The sequence below is a fragment of the Martes martes genome (assembly GCF_963455335.1).
Source record: "Martes martes genome assembly, chromosome: 9".
NCBI classification, from domain to species: Eukaryota; Metazoa; Chordata; class Mammalia; order Carnivora; family Mustelidae; genus Martes; species Martes martes.
This window is the reverse complement of record NC_137896.1, coordinates 3866201-3878913: the sequence shown is the minus strand read 5'-3', so window position 1 is coordinate 3878913 and position 12713 is coordinate 3866201. Positions and strand designations below refer to the sequence as shown.

The 12713-nt window shown below is 54.0% G+C and overlaps 1 protein-coding gene across 1 annotated transcript; it reads left to right on the top strand.

Annotated features, from left to right (window-relative positions):
* Positions 1-3241: 3241 nt before the first annotated feature.
* Positions 3242-12477, top strand: LOC308349872 (guanine nucleotide-binding protein G(s) subunit alpha isoforms XLas-like; the record flags this gene model as incomplete). Its single annotated transcript, XM_080814721.1, is given in 6 exon segments — positions 3242-5150; positions 5374-5505; positions 5508-5536; positions 5540-5575; positions 5578-5868; positions 12421-12477. Coding segments are annotated over 6 exon segments (2454 nt in total).
* Positions 12478-12713: the final 236 nt, after the last annotated feature.

The following is a 12713-nucleotide window of genomic DNA, read 5'->3' as shown; positions in this document are numbered from 1 at the left end:
CACTCTCACTGCCCCTCTAAGACTCCACATGGTGTCCCTTGCTTCCCCCTACTGGGTCTTGTTCAGGGTAGGCCCACATCTCCCATTCCTCCCATTCCCCCCATTGGTGGGCAGGCGCCCTACCCTCCTATGCAGCCCCCTCTGAAACGCCATTTTCCCCATCAAGACTTGCAGGGGCCCCCACCCCCAACCCCAGGAGAGGTCTTTGCTTTCATTTTTATGATCCTCATCCTTTAGGCTGGAGGACTGGTGTCTGCCCAGCCTTTATCCCCTCAATAGTTGTGCTCTCCAGGCAAAGGACCAAGATACCCAGGAGTGCTGAACAAAGGGGTCCCACACGCCCATGAGGATGTCAGAAAAAGAGACCTTGTATCCATTCCTTGATCGACAGGGCTTGGGGACAGAGTCCAAGCAGAGGGGATAAACCATCCTTTGGGGGCTCCAGACCCCAGTGTCTACTGACCTTCTAGCTCGGCAGGGCGCAGCATCCCTGGGGCCTCAACTCCTTATCCGTCTGGGACTGCTCCTCTGCATCGGGGCAGTGAGCCCTGGCTCTCCTCGGGGCCTGGCTCTCTACCGCCAGGCCCTAGACATTTCCTTCCTCCTCGCCTGTCCTCAGCGGCGGTCCCCTTGGCCGGGTGGGTTTGCCCACCGCCACCAGCGATACCTAAGGTTGGCCCCTGGCAGCCCCCGACCTTCCCTTCCAGCCTTGGTGACGTGGGGCTTCAGGAAGAGTGACCCCACGGCGCCAGGCAGCCTCGTGGCTTCCCAGGCCTGGCCGCCATACGCCGGCCCACCGGCCGCTTCCAGCCACCCCAGGAGCACAACCTCTTAGGGCGTTCCAACGCGGCGCCCCCTATTGGACCTCCCATTCATATCCGGTTTCCGGTCCGACGCCCCCCGCTCATTCGCCAGGCAACCTTGATTGGCGTGACCCCAGCCCAATGGCTGACCCAGGGCTGGGGTCGGAGGGGAGGGGGTTGACGGTCGCGACCCAGTTGGCCCATTCAGTGGATGCTTAAAGGGTTGAGCCGTCACGTGTGGGGATAGTTGGACAAAGTTTGAGCCAAAGTTCAGTGGTGGCATTTCCAAGTGTGTAGACCCCTAGACCTGACATGATACGCCTTTGGGGGGCCCCACACGTTGCCCAGGGTCCGACTTGGTCAGCTCTCCTCCGCGGCATGGCCACGTGGATGGTGGATGCGGGGCAGTGATGCGCCGTGGCTGTGGTCCCGTCGTTCTAAGAGGGATGCGTTCGACCTAACGAGATTGAGCGGTGCGTCGTTCGCCCGCCTGCGGCTCGCAGACACGGCGATCCAAGCGGCGCTCCCGCTCCCCGCAGCCCACCCCTCCTAACACTCGTCGTGCCCTCTCTCCCGCCCGCGCACCAGGCGACCACCTGGCTCCTGCCCGGATGCCTTGCGCCTAAAGGTGGCTTGCAGGTCCGTGCCGCCCGCTGGCGAGACAGACCTCCTGGCCACGTCCCGGGTCGTACGTGACCCGCAAGCAGCAATTTTTTTTCCCGCGGCTCAAATCCCTCCGCAGACTCCAGACTCCAGACCCCAGACCCCAGACCCAGAGCGGTGCGCGTGCTCGCACCCAGCCCACCCAGGCGGTGCGGGTATTTTCCCCAGCCGGTTCTAAGCCCCCACGAGCTTCGGCGACAGGAGCGCAGCCAGGCGACCGCTGGACTTGTGGCCGGGCTCGGTGCCGCCTCAGAGGGCTTTAGCAGTGGAAAAGTGAAGCCGCTGCTCTGGGATACCCACGGCGAAAGGAGAGGGGCTGGGAGGGGGCTGCTGAGGGGCTGGAGAGGACCTGGGGCGGCTGACCGACCGCCCGGCAGCCGGCACCCGAGGCGGATAAGCGGCACATTTTAGCCGCTGCCGCCGGCGCGGCACGGTGTCTGCCTTTGGGATCAGCGCGCACAGGGTCCAGTCTCTTGAGACCACGCCAAGCCGGCCATAAATCCCAACTGAAATCCCCTTAGCCCGTCCCCAGAACAGTAAGACCCCGGAACTCCGAGGCCTGCGTCGGACGGGGTCTCCGTGTGTGTCCCGCGCCCCCCCCCACCAACCCGCGTTCAGTGCCGCGGCAACTACACTTAGAGGGTCTCCATGGAACGTGCCGAAGACCCTCTTAATTCCCCTTCATCATTATCCACATAAAGGGGGGCAACCCTTGCCTGCGCCACCCTAGGCTACGGCGAGGACCCCCGGAGGGTGGTGGGGATGGGGGACACCGAAGTCCTTTACGGGAGCCAGTCTCCGCGAGCCGGCAAACAAAGGCTGCAGAAACGGCGGAAAGTACCTCAAGGCATTTTAAAAACAAATTATGTGCGCACACGCGGCAGCCCCTCGCCCCTCGCCTCCTGTCCGCTCCGCCGGTGGGCTCACGACCACCTGTCGCATCCCTGCGCGCACCCGCGCCCCCTTCCCACGCGCCCGAAGCCTTGCACTCCGGACTTGGAGCTTAAGGTGGGAGGCTGCCCGGGTCCGGGGGCTGCGGCTCAGGGGCTCAGGGGTATCCTGGGGTGATGAAACCCTCCTGCAGTTCCCCCCTCCCCCCCGAGGAGAGTCATTTGGGTCTGGGAGGGAGGGTTTCAGCTCCTGCGCTCAAGCAGCCCGGGGCCCACGTCTTGCGTCACGTGTCCCGCAACGCAGGAGAGCTCTCTCTCTCTGGCCAGGGGATAAGAGAGGAGAAAGACTCCAAATCAGTCAGGGAGAGGAGTGGAAGGAGCCAAAACATCCCTGCGAGGCCTGCGCTCATCAGCCCCCTTACCCAAAGTCCGGGGCTACCGGCGCCAGGATCCGGCTCCCGGAGCCGCCTGGGCACCGGGGCCGGCGTCCTCTGGTGGCAGACAGCGAGCACTACCAGCGATTTTCGGACCGAATCGGCACGCTCCTCAGATCCAAGCAGGCGGGGCTGGCCTGAAGCAGAGAGCAAGAGGAGGGGACAAGGGCAGGCCAAAGGGGAGGCCAGGGGGCAGCCTGAGGGGATAAAACGTGGCCAGGAAGGAGCCAAGACTCCACCAGCAACAATAGAGCGGTGCGTCTAAACCCACCGCCACCGTCTTGGGTTTGAGGCCCTGAACCCCCTGACCTCAAGAGGGTTGGAAAGTGAGGTTGGAGAACTTTCTAGCTGGTACTTCGAATTTTTTGGAAATTTTTTTCTTCACCCTAGTTCGGTTGGGTGCTCCGTCTTACGGGGCCCCAAGTTTATTTTAAGAGTCCGCCACCGTGTTATGGGCGTGCGCAACTGCCTCGACGGCAATAATATGTCAGGACAACGCGATATCCCCCTTGAACTCGGGGAACAGCCCGAGCAACCATCTTTGGAGGCCCCAGGGGCAGCTGCCCCCAGTCCTGGGCCTGGCGCAGCCGAAGAGATGGAGACCGAACCGCCTCACAGCGAGCCCGTCCCCCTCGAGATTGAAGGCGAGGCCTGTGGATCCCCAGAAGTCTCCAGGCCCAACTTCCAGGACGTGGGAGAGGCCGTCGAGGAAGCAGGAGCCCATGGAGGCTACAGCCCACCTCCTGAGGAAGCCATGCCCTTCGAGGTCCAGCAGCCCTGCTCAGGAGGCTTCTGGCCTACCCCGGAGCAGCCTGGAGACACCGCTGGGGCCTGTGCAGGCCTGGAGGTCTTTGGCCCAGCGCTCGTGGAGCCCGGAGCCTTCGGTGATGCCAGACCAGGCCTGGGAGGCTACAGCCCTCCACCTGAAGAAGCCATGCCCTTTGAGTTTGAGCAGCCTGCCCAGGGAGGTGGCAGCCAGCCTCTCCTGCAGGTCTCAGACCTCGCTCCAGGAGGCCCAGGTGCGGGGGTCTTTAGCACGCCTCCCCAGGAGCCCCAAGCTCTCAGACCTGCAAACGCAGGCTTTGGAGGAGACCGCAGCCCTCCCCCTGAGGAGGCTATGCCATTTGAGTTTGATGGAGCAGCCTTTGGGGACGACAGCCCACCCCCTGGGCTCCCCCGAGCTATCCCACAAATCGACGGCGGCGGCGGCGGCGGCCAGTCCGCGGCAGCCGCGGTCTCGAGTGCGGTCCTCCTCGCTCCCGCCGCGAACGAGCCCCCCCTCTGGGTCCCAGCCGCCATCGGCAGCCCATCCCGAGAGGCTGTCAGATCTCCTCCACACTTCGCGGGCGACAGCCCCCCGATGGAGATCTCCGGACCCCCGCTCGAGATTGGCAGCGCCCCCGTTGGGGTCGACGACGCTCCCGTCAACATGGACAGCCCCCCAATCGCGCTTAACGGCCCGCCCATCGAGGTCTCCCGAGCCCCAGTTAAGAGAGAGCGAGCAGAGGGAGAGAGACCCCCAGTTGAGGGAGAAGCAGCCGAGATGGAAGGAGGCTCAGCCGCAGCTGCTGCGGAAGGAGGAAAAGTCCCCTCTCCGGGGGACGGAGCCCCTGACGCCGGGGCCAAGTCTGCTTCTCCAGCCGCCGGGGCAGCCGCCGCTGCCCCTGACGCTCCAGCCGCCGGGGCAGCCGCTCCTGCCGCCCCTGACGCTCCAGCCGCCGGGGCAGCCCCAGCCGCCCCTGACGCTCCAGCCGCTCCAGCCGCTCCAGCCGCCCCAGCCGCCCCAGCCGCGCCAGCCGCCCCAGCCGCCCGGGCAGCCCCAGCCGCCCCAGCCGCCCGGGCAGCCCCTGCCGCCCCTGCGTCTGGAGCCCGACCCAAGCTCCGCTTCCTTAGACCCCCCAGCCCCGAGATCCAGGCTGCCGATCCGCCTACTCCGCAGCCTACTCGCGCATTTGCCTGGCGGGGCAGGTCTGGCCGCAGCCGCGACGACGACGAGGGGTCGGTCAGCAGCGACGACCACAGCAGCGATGAGTCCGACGATGGGACCTCCGGATGCCGCCGCTGGCTGCAGCCCCGGCGAAATCGCCGCCGCCGAAAGCCCCGGCGCAACTTGCTCCGCAACTTCCTCATGCAGGCCTTCGGGGGCTGCTTCGGCCGATCTGAGAGCCCCCAGCCCAAAGCCTCGCACAGCCCCAAGGTCAAGAAGATTCCCCTGGCGGAGAAGCGCAGACAGATGCGCAAGGAAGCCCTGGAGAAGCGCGCCCAGAAGCGCGCAGAGAAGAAACGCAGCAAGCTCATCGACAAACAACTCCAGGAGGAAAAGATGGGGTACATGTGTACGCACCGCCTGCTGCTTCTAGGTAATGCGGCGGACTCTGCCCGCGGGGAGCAGGGCCGCGGGGGGACCCCGGGAGGGGGTGGCAGGGCTGCCCGGGGGAGCTCAGGGCCTGGCGGCGGGAGGAGGGGGTCCAGGCCGAGGCGGGAAGAGACTGCTAGAAAGTTCCAGTGAGGGGCCCTAACTTTGCCCTGGGAGCGGGAGGGGGCCTCGGTTGGGCTTGGGTGGTCGAAGTATGTGCCCTCCAGGGAGAAAAGTGGTGCCGAGCAACACTGAGGGTCGTTTCCGGCTGGACAAGCCAGCGTCAGCGACCGTAAGATGCCCCCAGTCCTGGGGTGGGGGCCGGCAAGAAAGAAGGGGGCTTCAGGTGAGCCAGGAACTGCCGGGGAGGGGCCCCGGGGTTCCCCAGGCTAGGCCGGTTGGGGCCGTGGTGGGCTGGGGTCGTTGGGGAAGGTGCGCCCCCGCCTCGCCTGGCACTGCTGCTTGGACTCAGACAGCTTGTCGTTGGTGTGTGTTGGTGTCCATATTGTGTCCGCCTGTGCATGATATGCTCAAGTGTCCCCCAATTCGCATCCCTGGCACCCCCAGATTACCCGCCGACTGTGTACTCGTACTGGGGAACGGGCTGTCTTGTGTTTTGCGCCATGGCGCGGGCAAAAACTTTCCGTATTTTGCACACTCTGGTGGTACCTGTGCGCGGGCGCTCTGCAGCGGGCGGCGCGAAAAATGCAGAGGAGAAGGTGGTGGGACATCTCGGGGAGTGTGTTGGGCTGCTGGCGCGGGGGGAGAGGGGGCCGCCTCTCGCTGGCCTCCATAACCTTTTTTCTGTATCTTTCTCTCTTTTTTCCCTTTGCGCTAAGCGTTTCCTCACTTCTCATTCGTTCGCCAAACCCTCCCGCCTTTACGGTTGAAAAACCAGACACTCAGGTATCTGGGGCGTCGGGGCTACACACATCCGTTCAGTATTCTGCACACACTCGGCTCACCTGGTGGGGGGATGGAGGGAGGAGGGGGGAAAACCCTCTTAATCTGCTACAGGCAGGTCTGGATCCAAACCTACAGGGGGCTGGTTCCAAGAGGGTGGGCGTGGCTGTGTTTAAAAAATATGAAATAATTTTTTTCCTAGGGAAGAGCCCGAGGTAAGCCAATCATTTCCTCTTTTACAAAGAGTACAGTAGGAGGGGCTTGGTTTAAAAAGACTGTTATGCGTTGGGAGTGGAATGCTGTCTTGTCTTCGAAATGCAATTAAAATAAAAAAATTTTTAAAAATGTTTCCAGTGTATTTTAAGTATATGGACGAAATGTGGTAAAACTGTTGACCATGACTTGTGAAATATGTCAATGTTTGCATGTGAATCTTTTCAAGCAGCTTTAGCTGGGGCAGAGAGGTAAGATCCTCTTCGAATGGACTTGGGATACCAAGAAATTAAAAAGGTCTTGTGTTCATAACCACATCTGGTACGTTTGGCGGCCCTCCGCCTTCCCCTCCTCCTCTCTTCATCTTTCCCACCTTCAGGTGTCCTCTGGCCCCTCTAGGACTCTCTCCCCCCACCCACCCAAACCCCTCCTCCTCTCCATCCCCCTGCTTCTCTGGCCCTTCCCACTCCCCCCACTGCCCCTCCTCCAGCCTGGCCTTGGCTCCCATCTGAGGCTTTGGCTCCTTGTGCCACAGTCCATCAAAGCAGCAATTAGCAAGAGTCTAACTGTGTGGCTTGAATGAAAATTTCAAAAGTGAACCTCCACAATCTTAATTTCTTTATTTTACTCTCTAAAACCTTTCAAGGGATTTAAAGATCACAATTTCTAAAGCTGGGCTACATTTGTTGGCTAAATATTTTATAATGTGTGATGCTTTTTAGTAATGACATTATGGACAATAACCTTTGGCTTCTGTGACATGTGTGTCTTTCACAAATCACAGTTTAAAACACGGCGCTCATGTTAGTGACGCCCACCCGGGGAAATAATGATGCCATCGTTTTCCTAATCCCATATAGAAGGGAAGCAGTTTTAAATTTGGGATGTCCCAACCTTACTATAGCCAGAGCCTTAGATGACAAGGCACTGTTTTCCTGCGGGCAACTGCTTTTGCCATAACAGTCCCATTTCAATATTCTGAGCTTAGTTCTAGAACGCTGGCCTCTGATGGCGGGGGGGGACACAAGTGGATACAGACAGGAAGCCAGGTGACAGTGTCCACTCGCCCCCTAGTTGGCAGTGTCCCTTACTTGCTGAAGTCTCTGTTGTCTCATTTGGGACATGAAGCTTTCCCAGCAGATCTCCACTACAGTCTCCTTTGCCGTGTCTCGCGTCCTCTGTTCTGGGGGGTGGGGGGTTTTGGAAAGCATAGTCCACTTAAATCAGGACTGGGGGCTTAAACCACAGATTTTGCCCACCCTGCAGCAAACTGTCAGTCCATGTCTGGGGCCAAGCCTTAAGAATATTAGAAGTTTACCTTGCTCACCCTTGTTTTGTGTGCAGAGTGCAAAATTAACCTCAGTAAAAGGAAATTTGCTGGGGTCATCCTGCAGTTGCCCTGATTGCTCTCAGGGAGTCTCAGGGAGTCTCTGGTCAAGAAGACCAAAACCCAGGCATCTGAGACATGAGCCTGAGCTAGGACAGCCGGCATTACCTGCTGCCGTAATGCGGTTTGGGAAAACGGTTCATTTCCAGCCTTCATTTGGCAAAGTGACAAGAAAGGTAGCCCATCGGGGTCTGAGCTACTGATGGGGAGGGGGGAGAAGAAGGATGAGGACTTACATTTAGGACAAGACCTCTAGCTGACAGTCCGATTCTGACATAAAACAAGACATCCGTATATCCTTACCACTGAAAATGCAGGTCAAAAGAGCATCCTTTCATACGGTCACAAATTTGTGACATGCACACTCATCTGTTGCTTTACAGCTGTGTGTGTGTGTCTCTGTGTGTGTGTGTGTGTGTGTGTGTGTGTGCTGTTTCCATTTTTATTGCCCAGACAGTTTAACCACATTATAGGGAAATTTCTTTTTAAAGGAGATAGATAGATAATCAATAACATGACTAAAATTCTAGAATTTGTAAGAGATGAAGTCTTTTTCTTATTTGACTGTTCAAGAATAGACTGTTTCCATGTTTTTGGAAACCCAATTTGGGTATGATTTCCCCTCCCCTTTTTTTTAAGACTTGCAGGGGCAGGCAGATTAGAATTTTTTAGTATCTGCTACATTTTATTAAAACTGTGCAGGCAAATGCTATAGATAATAATGGCCAGCTTGCCATGACACTTTATTTATACAGTGAATTGCAATTAATTGTATGATAATTTATTTATGCCACCAGGTACAATAGTGATGCATTGCATTCCATCATGCAGGAGACTTTTTTTTTTCCTAATTTTTCTTTAGTACAGCAATTTTTTCCATATTCAGAATGCCTCCACTGAGCTTTTTGGTGCAGTGGGAAGGGCATAGCTTATCAGGCCACCAAATCTTTAGAATTAAGAGAGACTTTTATGATTTTCCCTCTCTGTCCCCCCAGTAGTGTTTTATGCCTCTTGAAGGCCGAAATGCCTTTTAAAATCCAATTTCCCATAGATTTCTCTCAAAAAAAAAAAAAGTTTTCTATACAAGTAGGTTCATTTTTATAATTTGCCCACATTATGTCTATCATGGGAAATTGGTATTAGGCAAAGAAAAGTGGGGTCCCTAGGCTTTTTGCACACCCCCTTCTGACTTGAAAGAGATAGCCTCACTGCCTTCAGGTATAGTAACCAGTAATAGTAATGATCACGCATAATGATACCACATTCTTATTGTAGTTTTAAAAGCCTTTCATCTAAGTCACATTTGTCCTTTGAAACAGCCGTGGGCAATAAAAATGTGGTAGAACCCCATGTCATAGGCAAATAAACCGAGAGCTCAGAGATTAAATGTCAGGGACTTTTGCTCAAAGACTTCGAGGTAAGTGAAGGAATCAAAAGTTTCTAACTCAGATAAGACCGTGCTTAACAAAAAATGTGGTAATCAGCGACAAAACGTTATTTAAATGTAAAGCATGATGGTGAGTGTGCTGTGTGCTCTTCAAATCCCTTGTCAAGGGACAGGTGTCTCGCAGTCTTCTGCGTTCTGAAGGATAGCCAGACCCCGCAGATCTCCGGTTATAAATGTCCATTGAGCGTACGTGACACGTGAGCCCCCCGTTTCTGACATACCTGTCATGGCTAGGGGGATATTTGGTTTCCACATTTGCTTGAACTCATCTGCCAACGCTGTCGTCTTAGTTTGTTTATTGGGCTTTTGTTCTTTTTCAGCTGCAGGTTTTCTTCAGGAAACCTCTGTGGTTTTCTTCAGTGGGGTCTAAAGCTTTCCTTACTCAGTGTTCCACTAAAATAATAATAATAATGATAATAATAAATAATAATAATTGACAATAATACTAAAAAGTGGGCTTCAGTGCCTGGCTCCCTATACTTGCAGTGTTAGAGGAGGAGACAGCTTAAAATTTCGGCCTGGATCTAGTAACCCTATTAAAATCACTCTTGTTTTAATATTCTTCATAGTGATTTTTTTTTTATAAGTATTCCTTTTTGTTGGGGCTTAATTCTTACTTAGCTTAGCAAGAGTTAGCGCATAGTCTTAGAAATCACCTTTGATTTTATGCAGGAACATTGGTATTAAGCAAAAAAAAAAAAAAAAAAAAGTGTATTTTTTAAGAGAAGGTAGTCTGATTGCCTAGATTTTAAATTCCTCATGCTGTCATTCCTCTGCTATTTTCCAGAGTCAGTTTCCCCACCAAATAGAACTCACGGTCACCCCCAGCAAAACTGTGGCACCCCAATGCTTCTACATAAAGTAACTTTCAGAAAACACAGAAATAGCCTTTCATTCAATAGAATTAAAATTGGTTTCCACTCTTCTTGATTTCTTGAACCGGTGGCAAAGGGGTTCTTTCCAAACCTCCATCTTGTGCCTCCTGGGATTCCTAGTGGAATGTGTAATTAACAAGCCACTTGTCCATTTCAGAATCAAATTTCTCAGGAAGATTCACAATTTTCAACATAGGAAGGGCTGGGCCGATCCATAGGACAAGGTTGCCGCTGCCCCCCAGGTGAAACCATCAAGCATTAGTCAGTCTAATAATTAGCCCTCTCCAGCCCTGGTGTCCCCCAGTAACAAGGACTCTGAGACTCTGCCTCTGCTGACATCCTCCTTGACAAATTCCCTTGAATTAGACTGGAAAGGGGTTTTGTCGCATCAGGTTCCTGTTCTGGCCTGTGGTCACCCTGGGCATGAGATCTTGACCTCTTCAGGGAGGGTGGGGAATCAGCCTGAGTCTCTCTCTCTTTGAGAGTCCTGCTGGAGGATCAGCAAATCCTCAGGGGCCTTTCTAAAAGTGAAAAGGACAGGTGGGAGGCTCCAGATACAAACTGCCATAGGGCTAGGCCAGAGAGCCTCTGAATGAGGGAGAGGAGGGGCGTCTCCAGAAGAATCAGAGGAAGAGACATCGTTTTTCCACAGTTCCTCTAAAAAGAGCGCCAGATACCAGAAGTGAAGTTACCCTCTAGAAATTCTCAACCCTGTGCCTGTCACAGGCCCATGCCCAAAACATGGTTACCATTGTTTCTAGAAACTCTCTTAGATTTTTCTCTCCCTGCTCCAAGTAAGAATTTGGGGTTTGTGTTTCTTTGTTTTCTGTATTCCCCATGAGACTCTTAACTTGTAAACTCTCAAAGTACTAGGCACCCATTCTTTCTCTACATTTCAGAGTACACTCTTTGTACATACTATATAGATAAGGGTCCGCTCTAACAGGAGACAGATGACACCTTGCCAAATTTGTGGTTGTGTGAAACCACTCTCAGGGGAGTGATGTGGCCAAGAGAAGATGAGGAGAGAGACCTTGTTTTTACTTGTCCTAGAAAAGTTTCCCCCATCCCCCTTTCCTATCCCCCACCGCCTCTACCTCCTTCTCTTTTTATTATTTATATTATCCTCCAATCTGTAAACCAACTCTGTACTGTGGTTGAACCCAGGGACCTGAGCGCAAATTGTTCTATGTTTACTATACATGCAAAAAAAAAAAAAAAAGTTGTTTTTAGTTTCCCTTCCGAACAGCCAGATGGTGAAGCAGTCCAGCCGGTGGGAATTGAAGATGAGACCTCCAAGAATGAGGTAAGAACAACAAGAAAAAGCAATGTTTGACGTTTAATGATTGTTGATCATCCCGTGCTCAGTTGGGTCTCGGACAAGCAGTGAGCACACGGTGCCCCCCTTTCACGTTAGAATTACCAGAACCGTTGTGGCCGGTGCAGGAACTGGGGGCTGGACCACGGGAAGAATGTGAGGGAACTGATCTGTGACAGAGTCACAAAAACGAAGGGAGTGTGCTCACTCCCTTCACTCACTCTGTTGTACTCACTTAGAGGGAAAACCCCAAGTTGAACTACAGGGTAATTTGTTAAACCTCAGGAGACTTTGGGAGCCTTAGACTTGTGGAGCTCTGCCCACATGCTAACTTGAACATTAGATCTTACTAAATGCTTCTTAATGATTCAGTTTGGGGTGAGGAGAGAGGTGTATAAATTGTTATCTGATCCCAGACTTATTATGAGTCAGTCAGCATTTCCGACGTTGTCACACACATTTGGTGTGTGGGACAGAGTAAGTACCTTAAACTGCCTTTAATGAGCTGATAATGGGAAGAAAGATCTCGTGTACCCACTTCCAAAGGAGCACTGTGATCCGGCTCCCGTCCCCTCTAGACCACAGTGGCCTCTCCCAGGGAGGCGAGGGGCGCCTAGAGGCCCTTGATTGACACAGCTCTCACCTCCCCCAGTCAACAGACTCTTGTCACCTCCCTCCTCATTCCTAATTATTACATAGAACAGTTTTTCCTTTCATCAGACCAATGGCTAGTGTGCAGATGACTATGAGGGGATTTTTTTTTTTTTTAAACAGGGAGCCTGCATTCAGGTAAGTTTGTAGGATTTTTGGAAAGAAAGTCTAACGCTCATCCTAGTTAATGCCCCAAAACTGAAGTCAGGTGGCAAAGCTAGGGTCTGGGCCAAGAAGGCCTGTTTCACCAGCCTGGGTCCAACTGAAAATGACAGAGAGTTGATGGTGTCACTTGGGAAGAGTCTGGGTACTTAATTACCTGGGACCATGTGAACACGTCCCCTTCGGTCTTCTCGTCTATGGTAATTCCTTAGTGTCCGAAGGACTTAGGCAAAAGCCTGCGAGGTCCTTGTTTATAAAACATGAAACCTTCTTTGGTATCAGTCCCTTGAGGTTTTTTGGCCTTCTTGGGCTTCTCAGATCGTGGAAAGTGTCCATCTTAAATCCCGACCGCTTCGGACTCTACGGGTCCAGTAGGCCTGCGAGATGCGTAAGGAACACAGTAAGAAAATCAAATCTGTCATTCAGGGCTCCTCCCCCCCACTGCCCCCCACAAGTGTGAATTTTTGGGTGACTGACTGTAGTGGGGTCCAGAGATGGTGAAGGTAAGTTGTGACTTCAGGTTGGCCACTAGATGGTGAGACGGTGTAAGGCAGAAAAAAGGTGTCGTATCTGATTAAATGAGAGGGGAAGGGGCCAGGGAGCAGGGGTGG